The sequence below is a fragment of the Phytophthora infestans genome, genomic scaffold, assembly GCF_000142945.1.
Source record: "Phytophthora infestans T30-4 supercont1.12 genomic scaffold, whole genome shotgun sequence".
Lineage (NCBI taxonomy): Eukaryota > Oomycota > Peronosporomycetes > Peronosporales > Peronosporaceae > Phytophthora > Phytophthora infestans.
This window is the reverse complement of record NW_003303747.1, coordinates 2408670-2428971: the sequence shown is the minus strand read 5'-3', so window position 1 is coordinate 2428971 and position 20302 is coordinate 2408670. Positions and strand designations below refer to the sequence as shown.

Sequence of the window (20302 nt, the reverse complement as noted above, 5' to 3'; positions counted from 1 at the left end):
AAAATTGCAAAAAACGAGTGTTTTTTGCAATTTTTTGAGCGTTTTTTGCAATTTTTTGTGTTTGTATTTTCCCACTTTTTTACGAGATAGATTCTTTCGTGTCGTTTGGACCTGAACCGATACATGTATTGACATGTGAAACCTGTCGTCACTAAAAGACCCCCCCCCAGTGTCGTGCTGACTGTAGCTTATCAACTTGCGACACTGCCAACTTTTCATGCAAACTTTAACAGTGAAAATCTTTTTATCAAGCAACCGTTCCACATTTTTCAACCAATTTGTTAGTGTTAGAAAAAAGCAAGCAATTGTGTCAGGGATGCCAAGCATTTGCTAGTTACACACAAGACAAACTCAAACGGCTGTGGAACACTACATGTAGACCACATACATTACCTTACCATAAAAAATGAGAGCTTAGAGAGACCGTTGGCACCCGCAGCGAAGCGGGGGCTGCAATGGTCGTCGCGTAGCCCGAAAAAGGAGCTTACAGTCTATTAATACTTTAGACACCTACAGACGATCCTCTCTGTTTTGATATCCCCAATAGTAATTCCCTCCAAATAAAATTGTTGAAAGGGACAGCTTGCTTACAAAATTAAGATAAACTGACCTCTATCCTCTCATTAGTGAAGTAATACTACTGTACTTCGTATGATTTTGTTTAATGACTTGAAACGCTTAGGCAGTTTTCAACACAGCACCGACAACGCGTCAAAGCACAATTAGGGACCCTTATCGGACTACAGATCATTCTTCTCGAAAGCAAAATCCACCTAATTTTTAACGTTTTTTTTTTCTTCGAACAAAGCACAAAATATCAGCGCACAATGAAAGCAGCACTCTGACGATTTGTTTTTCATGTTCATTGTCAAACCCAGTGTCTAATATCCAGCGCATGTTCGGTGCGCACACTGCAGCGACAAGTTCACTTACAAAATTTCTGCCCTACAGCTCTGACTGTTTCCCCGAAACCGCAGGTCCAGACTCTTGATGCTTCAGATCGGCGTTGCTCCACTCTCTCAGTCCATTGTCACCGCTTTCATAGTCGACAACCATTCCCTTCGCGATGGCACGGGTCGTAATCTGACGAAACAGCACCACATTTAGTTATCACAAAAAAGTTAGGCGAGTCAAAAAGTCAACTTACGCTTGGTAACAGATATCCAGCCAGCGACTCTACAGTACGAGCAAGACTTCCACGATCAATAAGTCCCGGTCGAAAAATCGACGTCCGCTCAAATTCCATCTTCTTAACGTTTTCCTCCACTTCCCCTTTCGTCTGTGGATAAAGGAACCAACTGTCCTTGTCCGCATTCTGCGACAAAGTAGGCCGAATTAGACTCAGCTGATTCAATCTCCCTCTTGACGCAATAATACACTCGAGATGACCCCTTACACTGGCTGTAAGCAGTCCGAAATACGGCACTCCCGCATCTTTTGCCAGCTCGGCAAACTTGGTCACATACTCCAAATCGACTGCTCAAATATCCCAGAGTTTAGTTCCCTAATTTCACCCTTAACTTTAATATCCAGAATCATCGTGGACCTTTGCGAAAAGCTTCAGCCGAGCCTGCATCTTTGCGAGTCGTGCCCAAACACGAAAACGCAGCGTCGACACTGACAGGGATCTTGTTCCAGTCGCGACCCAGCTCCTCAAAGTCAACAGGAATAATTTCCAGTTTGTTCTGAGCTGCAGACACGTCCATCGAAGGAAATGCTTCCCCCCATTGAGTTTCAGGGACTTCCCGGCGTGTGAGAGCGATCACTTTAGTGCACGATGGGCTTTGGACCAGCTCGGCCACTAAATCGCGGCCGACCGCGCCTGTAGCGCCCTGGACGAGAGCGACGTATTCCATTGTCAGATTTCGAAATACGAGCTCCTAAGTTGCGCATTGTTTTAAAAAAAGTTGCAGCAACAAAGCTATGTTGCACTAACGCGTTTCGTCAGCAAAGAAAACTTTTTGTAGACGAAACGAAATTTACGAAATGATTTGTTTGACTACATGTATGAACACTCGCCACAACCAAATCATCGGACGTCGATTTACAACATCAAACTTGACGCGACAGTGCCTCAGACACAGCTACTGCTATCGGCCACGAAGACGCCGTCCGAGTTCTCGCACCCGCATTTTCCTGTTGTGGGGTCCTTGATGCAACCCGTTCCCACATCGCTGTCGGTACCATTACCACTGTTTACAGTAGTTCGTTAGTATGAGCAGTTTCCTCGAGAAAATATAAAAAAACTCTTACCTCCAAAAGAACGTCCAGCAGTCGTCGTTGTCCTCCATCTCGTCCGCCGTCGGCGAGTCGCACGTGTTCGCTGAGCACGTGCCGTACGGGTAGCCGTTGTTACCGTCGTACTGGTGATCCGTCACGAAGACAGCAAAGGTCTGAGTCTTGAAGGTGCGAGTGTTGTGCGAGCACTCAGCCGCCTGAATAGCCTTGGAGACTTTGGTCACAGACTGTGACTACAGCTGCACTGTGACTCACAGTGCAGCTGTAGGCACTGGGACACTTGCCCTTCGAATTGGAGCTACATGGGTCCAGGGTCGCAGACACGAGTGCGGGGGCAGCGAGCAGCGCAAGAGCAAAAGTGATGCGCATATTGGTTGGATGGATTTATGCTGTAGAAGGAGAAAAGGAAAGTGAGTTCATGTTGCTTGGCCAACTTCTTCTTTGACTTGTTGACATTGTAAAGTTTTTCCAGTCGTTTACACGACTTCCTAACCTATCGCAACTTTTGTGGCCCTGGACTTAACACTCTGGGCACGTGCCGTGCTAGCTTTACAGATGGTCTAGTACATGTTGGGCCCTATTCAGGATACCAGTCGGCTTTACTTTTTGCTAGTATTTCGATGCATCGGCGACTTCAACAACTGGTACAGTATGCATTGTTGAGTAGCGTCCCCGCCTCACCACCCGTACCAGGTACGTGCTCATTGTTGCAATACCAGCTAAAATAGTATTTTTAAATTAATTTAGTCATTCATACAAAGACAGGTTATCAGAAGAAACTAGCTGCTACTTCTGAAGTCTGCCTCCAATATACTCTGAAGTAATTTTTTTACCGGTACCGTGTTGCTTAAAGATGAACCCAGAACCATGGACACAAACGGATGGCAACCGTATCCGGATATGAAGTGATCGCTTGAACATGCTATTAACGTGGATGCAACAACAACACTTCTGGTATTTTTAATGAAAAAACAAAAATAAGAGCAACCGGTCCCGTCAACCAGATTTTTAGGATTGTACGGAGAAACAATCCGTTTTTTGCTCACGCTTAGTCACGTGGATGACTTGTTGACAATAAAAACTGAGTTATTTTTGCCAGAAATAAGGAAACAAGGCTTCTCTAGAAAGCTTAAGAAAGTAACAAATACATGTAGAATCCATGTCGAAGTAGAATCCAACATCTCGCTTCATGCTAACCCTACCCCTCCGTTATTAAGCTTCCGATTGGCTCGCTGTTTGCAAAAAGCTGCATGTGCGAGTTAGATCCATTTAATTTTGCTGCTAGATAGACGGGCGTGTCTAGCTTATTATTAGGACGTCTAGCAACTGTGAGATGGCCCACTTTCCGATTCTATTAATAGTAATCAAAGCTCGGCCACTAGGTAATCTTGAACTCTTACTGGTACCGCTTTTAACAGTAACATGAAAAAGGAACTTTCGCGTCAGTATTCGTCTAGCAATCCTTGTAAGCAATACTTTTTTTGTAAGCCTGGGCACGATTTATATCGATCTTTCGAGAGTGCTGTAAGGTAATAATGAAGTTTATGAAATGAAATAGCTTACGAAGTGTGGAGAGTTTCGAGTAAGTCGGTGGCCACCGTCCTAGATGTCGTATGCTGCTAGACCGACTCCGATCCTCATTTGTCATCGTTACACATAGACACTAGCGTTTAACCCTCCACATCCGCTACCTGCACAAACCCCAGAGCGACGAGGTTATTTATTAAACTGTGATGCCTACTGAAAATATAGATGCATAGAATGTAGAATTTAGAAGGACTACTTTAGAGCATTCAATTTGCACTATTTTGAGCTTGCACCCTTTTTTTAAATTTAAGCTTATCAGATCTGATTCCTCAATAATCCTTGGTTTGCAGTTCACCAAGATGGCTCCATCGGCGCGTGTGTACGCCGCGCTTGGCACGAACCTGGGTGTGTCCGTTCTTCTTGCTTGTATTGCTCTATCCTCAGGCTAACCCTTTTTTTTTAATCCACAAGGTGACAAAGTGGCGAATTTGGAGAATGCGCTGGCCATGTTGACACAAACGGTTGGCCCAGTAGAAGCGACCTCCCGCCTGTACACTACAGCGCCGCAATACGTAGAAGACCAGCCTGCCTTCCTCAACATCGTAGCCAGACTACGCACGCACCTCAAACCTAAAGAACTACTCGGGGCCTTCAAGACCATCGAGCGGGAGATCGGACGCACGCCATCACTCAGGTGCGGACTTAATCGAATGGTGACAAGGTAAAACAACTTTAATTCAATGCGGACTTAACAGATGGGGACCCCGACTCATCGACGTGGACATTTTACTGTACGACGACCTGGTCCTCAAGACGGACACGGAAGAAGGACCATTGATTGTCCCCCACGAGCGCATCGCTGAACGAGATTTTGTACTCGCTCCTCTATGTGATGTGGCTCCAGGTAAAGTGCGCAGTCATATATATATATATATATTTTTAACTATTTCAAATATTTTATTTTTTTTGTCAGACTTGATGCACCCTGTGTTGAAGCAGTCAATGCAGCAGCTGTACGACACATTACAAGCTGAGGAACAGCGTTATGTGCCTCCAGTACCGATGCTCCCTGTGGATAAGAACACACCGTGGTCTTTGGGGAGTAAGACGTTCGTCATGGGGATCGTGAATGTCACTCCCGATAGTTTTAGTGACGGAGCGGAGCTCGAGACGGCGGCTGCTGCAGTGCAGAAGGCGTTGGAGATGGCGCGAGCTGGTGTGGATATTATTGACATTGGCGGCGAGTCGAGTCGTCCTGGAGCGGAGTCGGTGACGCAAGACGAGGAACTGAGTCGCGTGCTGCCGGTGATTCGTGGCATTCGCGAGAAGAGCAAGATTTCCATTTCTATCGACACCACGAAGGCGGAAGTTGCTCGACAGGCGATTGAAGCAGGAGCGAACATCGTCAACGACATTTCTGCTGGGCTAAACGACACTGAAATGTTGGCTACTGTCGCGAAGCTACGAGTTCCAGTAAGTTTTATGTTTTTTTTTATTGATACTATAAGTTGGAATTTTATTTAACTGTTACCATGTTCGTGAGTATGCAGATTGTGTTGATGCACATGCGAGGCACGCCGAAGACTATGACTGGACTCAAGGTGCGTCCTCCGACAGCGCAGATTGTTGTTAAGATACCAACGTTATTGTTACCTGTGTGCGTTAGGAGTACGAGGATGTTGTAACTGAAGTTAGCGACGTTCTTAACGAACGTGTGGCGGCTGCTGAGGCGGCTGGGATCTTCCGCTGGAACATCGTCCTGGACCCAGGCATCGGATTTGCCAAAGCTCGCGTTCTCAACCTGAAGCTGCTACGGAACCTGTCGACGGTTAAGCAAACCTGCCACGGACTTCCTTTGCTGGTACGTTTAAATCTCCTTCGCTCCATTTTCTCAACACTAACGACTTAAATATAGGTGGGTTCATCTCGCAAGGGCTTTATCGGCGAGATCTGCGGTCGCCCGGACCCGAAAGACCGAGCTTGGGGTACCGCTGCCACATGCTGCGCTGCCATCGAGCAAGGAGTCGACATCTTGCGTGTGCACGACGCAGCGGAGATGGTGGACGTGGCCAAAATGTCGGATGCTATTTGGCGTCAAGGATAGAAAAATGTTAAAGCACCGTAAAAAATAACATGGTTTAGCCCACTTTTTTTTAGCTGTTACGAATTTAGCTGCATGATAAATACCCCCATCGAACCCACAAGAGCACTTCGATCTTCTCTAGGAAGATGGCGGACGATCAGAACAATATTCGGGATGCTGAGCTCGCGAATGACAGCGAGACTCCTCACTTCGACGCGCTGTTCGCCCAATACGCCACTAGCAACGGGTTCGTCGACTAAAAGTCTTTAGGACGACAACTTGGGTAATAACGTCTTTTATTTTTCTATAGCACTTTTGGCACGGAACATCTTGGTCACTTGTTACTTGAAATGGGCTTCAACGCCGCCCCGAAGGTCTTGGATCGTGCACTAGACGACATGGATCCCAATGCTACTGGCGAGATCTCGAAGTTGACATTCCTCGAATGGTTCGAGGAGAATGCAGACGACATTGACGACGCCCCTGCCGCTTCAGCACACTCGTCCCTTGCCGTGTCTTGTCGTAGTCAACAACAGGATGAAGCTTACTCGGAGCTACAAAGCGCCATGTTGGATGCTAAGAAACAGCGCAAACAAGCTGAGAATGACGCGCAGCTCCTCGCCAACCGCCTCGCTCACCTCAGAGCGGAAGACGTTCGAGCCCAGAAGCGGATCGAAGAAGCTAAACGACGCGCTCGAGAGATCGAAGCTGTCAAGAAGCGCAACGAAGACAAGCTACGCGCGAAACAAGAGGCTCTGGAGCAGATGCAACGTGACATCAAGGCTCAACGCGAGTACAATACCGCAGTGCAGTCCTCGGCACGTGAACGTCGCAACCAAGTCATTGCGGGGTACACCTCGCAACGTGCTCAGCTCGTACAGGACGCACGAGCGGAGAGGAAGACCAACTTGCACCACATTAGGCAACAACGGGAGATGGATCGGTCGTGGCTGGCGGAGCGTTCGCAGGAGATCCGAGACAAGGAGAGACGCGTCATTCGTCAGCGTCAGGCGGTGCAGAAGAGCTACGAGAAGGAGCTGGTCAACAAAGCTCGAGACAATTTGGCGCAGGAGCACGAGAAGCGATTGCTGTCCGAGAAGAAGATTTACAGTATGGAGGCGGAGGAGGCGGAGCTGATTGCGAAGCTACGAGTGACGCAGGAGATGCAACGTGCAGCTTACGAAGAGCTTGAATTTGTCATGCAGGACGACGGCAGAGCGCTGTAAAGAAGGCTACAAAGGTTTATTAAAACCTGAACGACAAACATTAATTCCTTTAAATCTCTCGTGTTTGTTTCAAGTGCTTTATATTTTCTTGCAATTTCAGTCATATTCGAGTGCAGCAATGTTCTTGGCATAACTGAATGCATCGTCCAGTGCTAGCGAAGTGGACTGTAGAAGAGTTTGAGGGTTTTCTTGGCTTGTTGCATTTCTTTCATCCAGAACAGATCCTCCTTGTGGTACGTGAAGGTCGAGTTTAAATTAACATTCATGCTCAAACATCTTACTTGCTGTAAACTTCTGATGATATTGAAGTATGAGGCAGACCGCCGATGATCCTCGCACTTGCATGCCACAATTCGTCGTTGTGTTCTGTTCATGCAGGTTGCATGTGCTGTGGCACGATTGTACTTCGAAGTACATGCAATATAATAAATAATGAGCCATCATTTATTTATGAGGAGACCATGACGGTCATTGATGACGTTTAATGCAATTACATTTGAAGAGCACAATTGAGACAATGGAATGAGGTGGAACCACGAAGTAGTTATGACGTATTTTGGTCTCCTCTTTCTGCAGGTGGAAATACTGTAGCTGCTTGTACATTATTTTTGTCATAAGTAGAGTTAAGTGCTCCAAACCTCTTGATTTTCTTACGGAGTATACAGTAGTACGACGTAGTACTTATCACACCAACTCTACCGGTAGTACTATTATAGGGCGAGTCAATCGTTACCATATTACTAGTATTAAAAGAGTCGTTTGATGTGAAGCGTATATTATAACATGCATTGCGAGATACTCAATTTGTTTGCAATCTAAGTAACCTGAGACTGTTACAGGCCGATTTAGTGAGGACGGTAGTCTTCCGGGGTGATCTTGCGGAATAAATGCCAGAGAACCTTGTTCCACCACGTATTATACTCCCCTGAAAACTGTTTCTTGAGCTTCGTCGTCGTGCCAGCGCTCACACCAACGGCTCGCTCTTCCTTGCCGTGCAAATCTGAGTTGTCCTCAGGGAGTTCCTCTTTGGGCACATCTTCGTCGTCACTGAGACGGAAAACCACGTATTTGTTCTTGCCTTGTTGGAGATACACCCCCTCAACCGCTTCGCTGGCGTCTGGGTTCGTGATTGTGATTTTCTTCTTGACAACGGAGTCTGTGGACTTGGCGTCGGTACTTGCGAGCAGAGAGGCCAAAGTGGCTAGAATGACGAAGCGCACACGCATAATTTAGCTAGTGCTGGCGCGCTGTTGCCTTGAGCGAGCAAGTTCAGAAATAATTCCTGATCGCCAGGTCACCGATACAAACAAATCGTCGATTGGTCATCCTGTGATTGTCTTTGCGACCTGGGATTCACCAGATGCCCTCCTAGGTTTATTGGATACTGAGAGTGAGTATTGCACCTTACCGGTACGTGCTCTGTATTCCACCTGTACCGGTACTTATCATGAATTTTAACTAACTATTGAGTCATGGCAATTTTAGAAGGATAAATGAGGAAGCTACCCCTCTGTCTTATACCGGTATAGAGAGGCGTTAGACAGAGTAATAGAAACCAAATTGGACGGCTCTCGAGAATCTCGGTGCACTACTGTCACTAGCAGTACTACTGATCTATGCTTTGCAGGCTACAAATTGTAGCTAAGCTCATAGCCGCTTCCTGTGGCACGCTGTTACGCACAAGGACTTCCTCCCGAGCGGTGGCCTGCTTGAAGAACCTACCTTCAATCCAGGCATGCATTGAATCAGTAAAATCTTGAAACCCAGTTGCAAAATCGTGTTGATCTGTGGCCCGGCTTCCCATTTGTTGTATCCGTACGTTTCGTACCGCTTTATCAAAAGCACACTCAAAATTACAGATGGCTAATAAAATAATCACTGGTAAAGGCGCAAATTTGCATAAATAAAAATAAAATTATAGGCATTGAAATAAGAAACGGCAATTCAGGGCGAAATAAAGCAGACAAGTAAAGAAGCGCGCTAGTGACTTAGCGACGAAGGCTCATTTGCCAGGAGACGCTTTGAGCGAAAACAATCATCTCGAATTGCACCCTTCGCCAAAATAATTTGCTTAAGTTTTTGTTCGGGTGTACACACGAATATTTGGCAAAAATTACCAATTTTTATTAAAAATACATGTATTGACGTTTGTCCCTCACATTTTCTGATTAAGGAATCTCTCTGCGGCATCAGCGCTGCAGATTTCACTGACCGAACCCGCTATATAGTACCTGCTGAAAGTAAAGGCCATTTATTTGTTTCCACGCAATAGTATTCCTTTGTCGAGTTTTAGCTAAAATAAATCTTCCATTTATTAAAAAGTTCATAAAAAAGAGATAGCATTAATCTTTTTCTTCCCTGTTGGTCTAATTTGTTATTATTGCTTTCTGTCAAGCTGCTACTTCGAAAGTTCTCCACTCATTTGCAACACCCTGAAAAGCCTTCGTGTTCGCACCACTTAGCAAATTTCTGTCGGTTTAGCTATGATCAGATCCCGCGCACCCTTCACCAAGGTCTCGACTGGTCATACTACGCCACAGTTCACCCGCCGGTAGCGAGTAGAGTCTATGCCGCCACTGCCTATAATCTTGGCGTGATCACAATGACACTGGGCTCTTTCTGTTATTAAGGTTGTGGGTCAATAATGGTAAGTGTGTCGTATTTTAATAGGTGGACCGAAGGAGAGGCAAACGGCGACGATGTTGCGGCGGCACCCCCGAAGAAGACCATTCCGGGTCGTCAGGCTATTTCTTCTGCTAAACAGGAATCAAAGCTGAGAAGGACAGCAGTGTTGGTGGGTTTCAAGCATGTAAGCTACATTTGGACAAGTACGAGATCTACGTGTGCTTCACATTTCTGACACGTGTGTAGTGTTTCCCGGGTCCGAATCCCAAAACCGCCAACACAGTGATGCGGGGGCCAACCCGCACGGAAATAGTAGCCGAATGTATTAAAGTGTTGGTGATTTGAAAGATTGGAAAGTGAGCTCCTTGGGAGACCGTGAGTCTGGTTCTAACCCGCCCGTGCTCGCCAAGGTGAACCCAAAGATAGAGACAGACTGTCGTGGACAGACTGCTGAGAATGTACATGCAACGCACCAAAGGAAACATGCTGTTGGGCTTACTAAATCCCAAAACATATTTTTTAAGGCACAACATGCTCACCGAGATCACAGAGCTGCACCCATTGTCCGCAGCTGATTGACGTCGGACACCTTTGGACCCTTCTGTGATCTTCACTGTCGACATTACTCGGTGACTGAGTCTTCCGCTCAGCTCCTGATCTGGATGTCCATCATCAAGATCGATGTTCCACTACGGTGATCCCAAGCTGGAAACCCTGGAATCCATTACAACGTGCGATCACACAGTCGCCAACGCTCCATTTGTCCAAAAGACGACGTTCTAACACTCGGATAAACAATTTGCTAGCTGGCTACTATAATATGGAGCATGTAGAGTACTGATGTCGGGGTAGTAGTTACGAGCACGCGGTATATTCATGTAGATTACTAAAAGTCACTGATCAATTACCCAATTATCTACGGGCAGTCCTCCATCCCATTATTAACAAATTAATTTATTTTCTCGACCTCTGTCTGTAACCCCCTTCCAAAAGTCTGCAAGAACGATGGCGGTCTGGTTCGGAGCCCTCAAGTTGCACTATCCCGTTTCTAGCCCATAATGTTTTTCAGTAAAATGAGCTACTTGATTCCTCAGCATCTGAAATCCAGCCATACACTTCATAATATGCAAGAGCTCATATTATGAGCTCTTGCAAAATCTTTCAATATTCATTTTTATGCAGGTCGCATTAACAAAAAGCTTGTTCGTATCCCTCAAATGTAACCCTTTCCGGTAAAGCTCGATAATCGACCCCACTCCCGTGTTTACTTGTGACCGTCTTAGTTGACATTCTCCCCCTCGCGGATCCTGCTGAGGGAGTTTCGGCCAATAAACTCTTCTTGTTTCGCGATTTCCTGATCACCTCGGTACTAACCTTCATCTGCATTCATCAATTCCGGATAAGTGCTCCTATTCTCCTGTACCCTATTTGGCGAGCCATCGTGAATGCTATTTGGATATCAGCACTTTGCGTTGGCACTCTCTTCACACTTGCAATTACTATCGGATTTCCCATGCCATTCTCTCTGGTGGTGGTAACGCCAATATGGATAATCCTAATCTCGATCTCGATGGTAATCGAATGGAGGAACCAGATCCGTGATACCCCAGGAGCCGAGATTATGATCAACAATGTGATCAAGGTTTGGGTGTGTCAGGTGATTCTAGAATTTATCTACCCTCCATACTACTACATTTTCACGACGCTGCCGGATAGAAGTCAGATGGTATTCGCGTTATTATTACCTGTGATTAAGCTGGCCATGAGAAACGTTTTCGCTCGAACAGTTGTTCATCTCACCGACGAGATGCCTGAAGTTATCGTGTTCAACGTCGAAGTGTTCAATGCGCTGTTTGTATCCTACTGTATGCAGAACTCCCCATCGGTCTGGACAACGTTGGAGCTCATGTGTGTTGACGTCACCATGATATTGCTCTCCATGCGTGATATGGAGTCTACTCGTCGTGGTCTAAGGGAGTTGGAGCAGCGAATCGATCGAGGTAGAAATGGGGAAAGTTGTTGCACGTCGATTGGCTTGAAAGCGGACAATCGAAAGCCTAATACATTGGACAGGATAACGATGCTAGTGGAAAACGATACAAATCCTCGAAACAACGAAACTTCACTGAATCTTGAGCTTGAGCGTATACCAACCGACATAGCTATAGAAAGAAGATCCCCAGAGCTGGTAAAATCCAGTAGGAACAAAATTTTGGACGCTTCTTGTGTGGCATCTCTTCCTGTGCATGTAGCCGCGAGCAAACAACATGACAGCATCAAGGTTCAGCGGTTGAGTCTGCGGGGAAATCGCTACAAAAGCTCTCAGTCAAGTTAAGGTATACCCGTAAAGTGCAGACGTTGCTGTACATGGCTGAATTTCTCCTCCTCCTCAACTATGTCGAGGTTGTCGTTCCGCTTGTCTTCTGTAAGTAATTTACGGTCATCTATTGCGCCCCGGGAGCTAAGTTTCTGTGTCTTGAACTTCTACAGCATTATACATGTTTGCCACTTATCAACTGCCAAATCGCGAGTTTTACTCACAATTGCACGGAATGACACAAAGCGAGCTGATGCAGACGCTGGAAAACGTCATGTTCTACTGCTTGCTCCAGCTCGTGTCGCTACTACTTCTGGCATTTATTTTGCAGCGCAAGTTGGGTCTCTCGCCGATGCATCAGCTGGCTTTTGTTCTGGAGAAACAATACTCCGGAGTTCAGACGAGGCTTGTATTTTGGGTGTTTTACAATGTGCAAGCGTCTCTGCAGCACTATGGTACGTAAATTAAAAGATAGTCTTAGCTGTGAATCAGAAGATTTTAACCATCCAGTGTACAGGCTACGACTATACTTTCCGATTTCTGTGGCTGTCTAACACGACTGACACGATAGCAGGTAGAAGTGGCCAGACATAGATGCCATATTTTACCCAGTGAAATTGACGTTTCCCAGCTCCCTCCGCATGTAGCTGACTCTCGCTGCTACATATTGAAGACAGAGAAGTATCTGGGCTTGGCATTTGTTTTGTAGAACTGAAGTATTTATGCTTGATAGTCAATTTTGCTCCCAGTTATTAAGCTAAAATGTTAATTTGCGGGAGCAGATTTTTGATGGATAGATGTTATTAGAATGATTGCGAGCCACTGCCACATGTCGCAGAAACGCTTTTTGTGCAAAACTTTATCCTTCATTTACCGGTACTGATCTTCTCCGATGTCTTCGTACGTTGCGCTCGTGATTGGCTCGACTGGCGCCGTCGGCCGCGACCTTGTTTCCGAGCTCGTGGCTTCTGCCAAGTGCTCGAAGGTCATCGCTCTAGCGCGTCGCGACGTCCCCGAGTCAGCCTGGAGCTCGACGTTCCCGTCGTTGGACGCGGAAGCGGCCAAGAGCAAGCTGGAAGTTCGGCAGGTGGACTTCAACAGTCTCTCGGAGGCTGATATCAAGCCTTCAGACAAGGTGAACGCTGCCTTTTCATGTCTGGGCACGACCCGCAAAGACGCTGGCTCTGCTGAGGCCTTCCGCAAAGGTATAATGACATCGTCCAGGGCCGATTCTTGAGCTAAAGTTGCGCTAACGAATGCATATGTTGCTGTAGTGGATCTGGAGTACGTGACCAAGTTCGCCGAGCTGTCCAAAGCCGCAGACGTCCCGTATTTGGGTCTTTTGACGTCTCAGGGCGCCAACAAGGACAGCTGGTTCCTGTATCCCCAGACAAAGGGCGAAGTGGAGGACAAAGTGCAGCAAATGAAGTTCCAGCGTACGTCCATCTTCCGACCGGGAATGCTGCAGCGTGGAGAATTACTGCGAGGAACTGAGAAAATGTTCGGCTGGATGATTCCGGGGGTACGTACTCGTTGTTGGCTGTGAGGATCTGGGCATGAGCTTTACACTTGTGTTGTTGTAGTCATACCAGATCACGGTGAAGGCTGTGGCCAAAGGTATGGTATCCGACTATGAGAGCGGTGCGGAAGGTATTAAGGAGTGGAGTCACGCTGATCTGAAGAAGTTCGAATAAACTCTTCGTATAAGAACATAAAGTCTGAGAATATCTTTATCTCAGTACATTCTCTGCCTTCAGCTTGAAGCGCTGTTTGGCCAGCTTAGCCACGTCCTGAGCACAGCTCCAGTGCAGGGTGTGGCCTGATCCCTCGTGGCCGTAGTTGTGGACCACTACCGCCTTCTGTTTAGTCGCAGTGGCCTGCATTTCAAGACGCACACCTCCAGTGCGACCTGGTCGAAGGCCCGCCATCTTGTCAATCACTTTGCTGTTACGAACTTCAGGCCATAGACGACAGCACCGCTCCCACACCCCGTCAACATCATCGTCCTTGTTCTTTGTACTCCAGTTATGCTCCTGCACTGTCTCTCCCAACACAACGTCGCCATCCGGACGAGGGATGATGTACGCGTGCTGTCCATCTTTGTCGACCGACACCTTGGGCTCGTTCGGCTTTGAATGAAACACGTTGATGATCTGGCAGCGGAACGGAAATACCGTGTCGTATCCAGCCAGTTCCTTCGCCGCCAGTCCTGCAACAACAGCCAGTGCATCAGCCCACCTTACAGTTGTCGGATTGATTGTTGACTTCGCACCGGAACAATTCACCAGTAGGTCGCACGGTTCCTCGTCAAGAGAAATGACACGACGCTGCTCGAAAGTACCACCCTGCTTAGCGACTTCCTCGTGAAGCCACAGCATGAAAGGTCTATCCAAGACAAGAGCGTTAACGATGTCAGTATCTTCGTACCAAGCAGCCAACGTACTTTGGGTTTAGATGAGTGCGTCAAGCGCGAAGCCGTGCATCGCTCCAGACGTAATTTTAGTAGCGTCTTGTTGGCTTAGTAGACGGACGTTCTCGGCACAATATGGAGGAACTATTCGCGTATCACCATAGCTTAGATTTGTCTATGCCGTTAGAAAATCAACATGCGTCGCACTCATCGTTTGCGGCGCTCCAACGGGCGGACATGTCGACGCCCGGGACAATATGAATGCCCAGCCTCTCCCCCTTCTCCTTGCGAAGCGTGTCCAGCCACGCGTACGTCACCTCGCACCACTTGCGAGGTCGGCTGGTATCTATTCCGTCGGGTAGCGCAAAGGACACCCAGAGCCCTCCAGTGACGTGGGACGTGGTGGCATCGTGGTGGCATCGTGGTGGCATCGAACTTGTCCGCAACGATCCTGGCACGCTTAAAGCCGCTCTGCAGCAACGCTAAGGCTGTAGTGAGTCCGATCCCCCCCCCTTCTGCAATGACAACACGGCTTGGTAAAGGAGACGTGACGCCAGCGATGGGGGAGCCGTGACTCATTACATTGACGTTTGGTCAGAGTGCCGTCATCTGTTTCAAGAGGACACTGAATGTGGACGTTTGTGGCTACTGCAACGATGTGCGAGCGAATTGCTGACGCTAGGTAATATGGGGACGCAGGTTACCGAATTACCGAAAAGGCCAATACAGAAGTCCCTCAAAGTAAGCGTCACCTATTTACGTAATACCCCGCCATATCTGCTATGGTACATACAGGTTCAACTGGCCAATCACAAAATGCACTGATTTTGGATGAACTGCAGGATCGGCGGGAAAGATCAAATCCAGACCGGTCCGGCCTCTTCGCTAAGTAAACCATTGAAAGACTGAGAATGGAGATTAAATGTACGAGGTAACTCATGTTCCCGCTACGTACGCCTCCCTCCATGCACACTATCACTCTTTCAAGCGACCATGACCGCCAGCCCCATGCCGCACCGGATCCGCCTTAATATGGAGCAGAAGCTCGCCATGTGCAAGTATGCGAAGGGCGCGCCAAAGGCAAGCTGTCCAACACACAGCTCGCAGCGTGGGCAACACGTGCGTTCAAGCTGGAAAAATCTCTTTCACGCGATGCCGCTCGCAATGTTATCGCTGGGGAGTCTAAGTGGGCCGCTATGGAGCCCTGTCAGCTAGAGCGCAAGCAGCTCGTCAGCTGCCAAATCCAGGAGACGGACGCTCGCATTATGAAGGTCTTTAAGGCCATTGACGGCAAGGTGGAGGCTATCACAGGCAAGGTGATAAAGGCCATCGCTCTTCGCGTGAACGCGTATGGCGAGAACACCACGTTGAAGCTCTGTATTCGAATCCCGCACGCCATTCAAGCAGCCAGTGCCCAGGGCCGCATTTCCCTCGATGACTGGGGCTGGAGGAATCCACTCGCCGATCTCACACTTCACAACTCGGTGTCTGAGCCGCAAGTACCTTTCAACCGTCACTCCCAAGCATGAGCAAGCTCGCTTTCATCATCGTGTTCGTCATGCTCGCCACCACCGCAGTCCGTGGCATGCGACTGGGAGCCCGACGTGCCAATAATGTCGCCACTACTGAGGCCAAGTGCTGCCTGTGAGCGTATCGTGATCGTTAAGAGACCCACCCCATTGTAACACACCAGAAGGTAATGAAGTTGAAAGGTTGGGCAATCTCTTTGGGTATCTTAGAAGCTGTCATACAGGATCCGTGATCATCACTTTGTTCCGCAACCTTGTCATCCTCCGGCAACTTTACTTTCGGCGACCTTAACTTGGACATGTGCACAATAGGTTTCAGTAAGTCGGCCGCCGCAGCAAGGTCTTCTTTTGCTTCTAAGGCCACCGACAAACTCCATCGTTTGTCAATCGAAGTAACAGGTAACATATTGAGCCGAAGTCCAGATTCTGCCAAATACATCATGTGTCGGCAAGGTAGATGATGACTCTTGAATAATAAGCAGGTACATGTCCATTCTCCATCGTTGCACACAAATGTTTCATTCCCACAGTTGACCTTCCAAAACGAAACACTTCCAACAACTCGTTTGCACAAAGCGCCTGCCATAAGGTTGACGAAGCGCTCCCACTCCTTCTTGACCGTCGAAAATATATCCGCAGACAGTCTATTAGCCACAGCTCGCAAAAACTTTGGCACCGTCTTGGAGCACGTGAAGTTGAGTGCTGATGTCCAATAGTGAAAACAATTTTCTGCGTAATTGTCATTTGATGCTGAAGCAACCCAGCAATAGTCTTGTCAATTCTCGTTTTGTGACCAAGCAGCATCTTGACTTGATTCCAGTTTGACTCGATCCTATTCGTTGTGGTATTGCCAGCAGTAAAAGCCTTCCCTCTAGCAAAATTAGCCCACATGTCACGGCACGAGCTCCAGTTTTTATCGAAGTACGCAAAAAAGGCTTCGCGCTTCTGGTCCTTACAATACTGCCGCAGTGCATCGTAGTAGAAGTTGTATCTGGTACTAGAGGTACTAACATAAATCAAAGGCAATCACAAATTAGCCTCCACATACACGGTGAAAAGCAACCTTACTCACCTGTAAAGTAGTTTGATCATTTGGACCAGCAGTTCCTCACATTGCGAAACTCTTAGGCGATACAACGGACGCTTCATTACCTTCTTCCAGTAACTAATCGCATGGAACTGACATAACAGAACCTTGGCTCTCGGAAAGGCATCCTTTAATACGCCCCACTCAACAAAATCTTTGTCAATCACCACCGATTGAATGTGCTTCCAGCCCGAGTTCTTCTCCTTGAAGTAGTCCAAAATTCTGGACATTGTCAGTGCTTGCTCGTTGAGACAAATGAAATCAAAAACCGGAAACCCTCGACCCGTAGCTGTGGTGACAACCAAACTTCCTAAAGGTCAAAACCAAAACAAAGTTGAGTTAATCATACAGCAACTTTAAGTAGATAAGGTTGTTATACATCAGAATAAAGTTACAACAACCATAGCTGTACGCACCCAGATGATAGCCCAGATTATTCGTTCCGTGGGTAAAGTCCATCGCTAACGTCTCACCCCATCGCTCGAACATTAGCTTCTGCACTTTTGTCTGCAAAACGATCCCGGTTGTAACGCCAATTTGGTCTTGCATCACGAGAACATCACTGCCATCCAATTGGCGCAGCGCGTGCAGCATGTCCTTCAATCGGATTGCAGCAGAATCCCTCCCCATGATATTGCGAATGAGGTTGCGGGTCTGCTGTGGAGTAATCTGGCAGCCTATTATTTACATATACAGTCATACGAAGAACATAGTAGCAGACGTGTTAATTAAAATAAAAAATAAAATCTGACTTACATACCAATCCGCTCATTCAAAAAGCTGGAGATGTGCTTCGAAGAAACACGTGCATCCGCCAAGGTTCTCACGTCCTCACGATCCTGCTCGTCCAATGGTAAGGTCTTAGTCGTCAGATATGACGAGGCTTCAGACGCAGTGGTAGGGTGGGAATGGGTGTGATTCTGGACAAAGCAGATAGCGGTTGGTAACTATAATAACACCCATAATATCCGATAGCAAACCTCGTTGCGAATCTTGATAGTAAAACCCTCCGTAGATGTCCGGATCACAGCGGCTGTAAACCGAGCCTTGCACCCGCAATAGCGAATCTTGCGGTTGCGGTGTCCTTTAGAGCGAGAGCTCTGTGAAACCCCGTGTGTACAGCGAAAGATTCTGCTGGCCCAATGAAAGTCGGTGGGTATCTGATCGTCGTTTGTACTACACAATAAAGCAACACATTCACGAGTTAGGTTTTAGCACGTAAAAAGCAAAAGCAAAAACTACCTGTTGTAACACACTGTAGTTTGCGAGCTTCGAACCCGGAACTTGAGATTGTTTTGGTCCTTGTAGGTTTCAAGCACTTGTCAAACTCTTCCCAGCTGTGGATAGGGAGAGAAAAAAACGGCGGAACAACGTTGATGATCTCCTCACGGTCCAATTGCATGGACTTCAACTCGTCAATGTGTTTGCTTGACCTTTTTCGAGGAACATACTCCGGGCGCGTCGACTCCGGTATAGCAATGTCCTTCTTACAGTCTTTTGCCGTCTTGTCCCTCGGAATGTTTGCAAGGGGTGCGTCTGACACAGTTTTCTTATTCTTAAAGGGAGGAGGCGAATAGTGAGGAGAAAAGCTCCGCTCCTCGGTGGAGACGTGCGGTGAGTGCAGGCGTTTTGCGCCGCAAAACACTTTCCCCTTCCCGATTGCTAAAAACAACATTAACAGATGTGGTGAAGATGTGGTGAGTGCCTCAATTAATGGCAACCATAATGTTAAAGCAACAATATCCAACGTACTGGACGGCTTTTGCTGCATCTTTCTGGCCCTCTTTATCTGCGATTTCCCCTTGCGACCTAACACACAACATATACGCTGTTAGAACCATTAACGTTTCACATAAAATGACGTCTCCATCGTACTCTGTGGGGCAGGATCATCCAAGTCATCAGAAGACTGGTCGACGTCTTCAGACTCTTCGCTGTCGTCTGGCAGAAAGTCGGCATCGCTGCTGTCGTCTTTTTCCATGCCAAGAGCGGCATACATGTAGTTCAGCTCTGTCTGCTTTCCCTTTCGCAGGGCCCGCCCTAAAATGTTTGTACAAGAAAGGTTAGAAAATTTTAAAACAGTATCTGCAGCAGATCAGTTCATCCTAACCATGTGGCGGCGCACCCTCTGCCTCACTCATAAGCGAGTCTTCTTGGAGGGCTGCGGATGGAACTCTCCTCGCGCTTCCGTGTGCGGTCCAGCTGTGCTGGGCTCACCGATCGCGCCGCCCGAGGTCTGGATGCTTCTGGCGTCGTGCAGTTCTGGAAATATGAGGCCCTCCGCTGTCGTACTTAACGTGATCACTTCAAATTCGTATCTAAGCGAATACGGTAATTTAGAGAAATAAGTTTCCTTGAAATTTTTGAAACTGAAATACAGCAACCATATTTGTCTCAGATTGGCTAAAACAAATTTAAGTTAAGGTTGCACGAACCACTCCGTGGAAGGGAGGATTATTTAGTAAATAATTGACCTGGCTTACTTTGAAAGTGAGCAGGTTGTTGTAAAAAATGTGAGCGTAATCCGAAGAGAAAATTGAGCACGATTTTTGCAATGTTCGACTCCCCCTATTAATTGTATTATAGTACGTACAGCCCAAATTGGGCCCCAATAGGGATTAATTCGAGATTATGTGCGCACACCAAAAGTAGGTATCGATTCGATACAAATTTCAAATGAGAAGGTTTAATTCTTCTACCAATTTGTATAAACTTCACAGGTTTCACTCCAAGTAAAGGTTTGGCATGGGTATCAGCTTATAGAAACTTGGTGTACGAAAAAGATATTGCTTACTTTACAAATGCTTGGAGATGCTTTTTTTAGAAAATTTACTTTTTTCAGTTTTTCTTACACGGCTAGGTGTTGTGCTAGAATATCACTATTATCGTGTTTGTAGATCTTAATAAATATAAAGAGGTCTGTAAACAAAGCTGTCGAGGCCCACAGCGGCATTATCCGTCCACCTCTTGCCCTTGTTCGATAGAAGCTGCAGTGGTTTCAATGCCTTGCTGCTGCCACCCGACGCAGCTGAGGATCCTGGGCGGCTGGCCCGATACGGCCTAACGACACATACGAGCGGACTTATCACTTCGCGAAAAATACCAAGAGCTCCAAAATCACCATGTCCCGCGGGCGTCACTAGTGATGGACTCGACCAGCCCAAAACTTCCCCCAGCAGAGCGGAGTTAAGTAAATAAGTGGACGATAAGAAGACGAGCAGAAGAGTAGAGTATCATGTAGGTAGAGCAAAGATAACCGC

General features: G+C 47.2%; 7 protein-coding genes across 7 annotated transcripts; 3 read left to right on the top strand and 4 right to left on the bottom strand.

Moving 5' to 3' along the window:
- Positions 1-1039: 1039 nt before the first annotated feature.
- Positions 1040-1856, bottom strand: PITG_08131 (oxidoreductase htatip2-like protein; the record flags this gene model as incomplete). Its single annotated transcript, XM_002904255.1, has 4 exons — positions 1040-1083; positions 1144-1315; positions 1397-1476; positions 1547-1856. The coding sequence occupies 4 exons, from the start codon at positions 1854-1856 to the stop codon at positions 1040-1042; spliced, it is 606 nt and encodes a 201-aa protein (XP_002904301.1).
- A 393-nt stretch (positions 1857-2249) lies between these two features.
- On the bottom strand, positions 2250-2607 carry PITG_08130 (uncharacterized protein; the record flags this gene model as incomplete). The annotated part of the gene is made up of 2 exons (XM_002904254.1): positions 2250-2444; positions 2494-2607. 2 exons carry the CDS (start codon positions 2605-2607, stop codon positions 2250-2252), a joined length of 309 nt encoding a protein of 102 aa, XP_002904300.1.
- A 1517-nt stretch (positions 2608-4124) lies between these two features.
- PITG_08129 (folic acid synthesis protein fol1, putative) lies at positions 4125-5869 on the top strand (the record flags this gene model as incomplete). Its single annotated transcript, XM_002904253.1, has 7 exons — positions 4125-4170; positions 4237-4459; positions 4521-4669; positions 4739-5238; positions 5316-5366; positions 5432-5626; positions 5681-5869. 7 exons carry the CDS (start codon positions 4125-4127, stop codon positions 5867-5869), a joined length of 1353 nt encoding a protein of 450 aa, XP_002904299.1.
- Positions 5870-5994: 125 nt separating this feature from the next.
- PITG_08128 (uncharacterized protein) lies at positions 5995-7074 on the top strand (the record flags this gene model as incomplete). The annotated part of the gene is made up of 2 exons (XM_002904252.1): positions 5995-6095; positions 6159-7074. 2 exons carry the CDS (start codon positions 5995-5997, stop codon positions 7072-7074), a joined length of 1017 nt encoding a protein of 338 aa, XP_002904298.1.
- Positions 7075-7832: 758 nt separating this feature from the next.
- PITG_08127 (uncharacterized protein) lies at positions 7833-8300 on the bottom strand (the record flags this gene model as incomplete). Its single annotated transcript, XM_002904251.1, has 1 exon — positions 7833-8300. One exon carries the CDS (start codon positions 8298-8300, stop codon positions 7920-7922), a length of 381 nt encoding a protein of 126 aa, XP_002904297.1.
- A 4608-nt stretch (positions 8301-12908) lies between these two features.
- Positions 12909-13710, top strand: PITG_08126 (oxidoreductase htatip2-like protein; the record flags this gene model as incomplete). The annotated part of the gene is made up of 3 exons (XM_002904250.1): positions 12909-13221; positions 13291-13538; positions 13600-13710. The coding sequence occupies 3 exons, from the start codon at positions 12909-12911 to the stop codon at positions 13708-13710; spliced, it is 672 nt and encodes a 223-aa protein (XP_002904296.1).
- Positions 13711-13972: 262 nt separating this feature from the next.
- On the bottom strand, positions 13973-14857 carry PITG_08125 (uncharacterized protein; the record flags this gene model as incomplete). Its single annotated transcript, XM_002904249.1, has 4 exons — positions 13973-13995; positions 14037-14225; positions 14289-14401; positions 14634-14857. The coding sequence occupies 4 exons, from the start codon at positions 14855-14857 to the stop codon at positions 13973-13975; spliced, it is 549 nt and encodes a 182-aa protein (XP_002904295.1).
- Positions 14858-20302: the final 5445 nt, after the last annotated feature.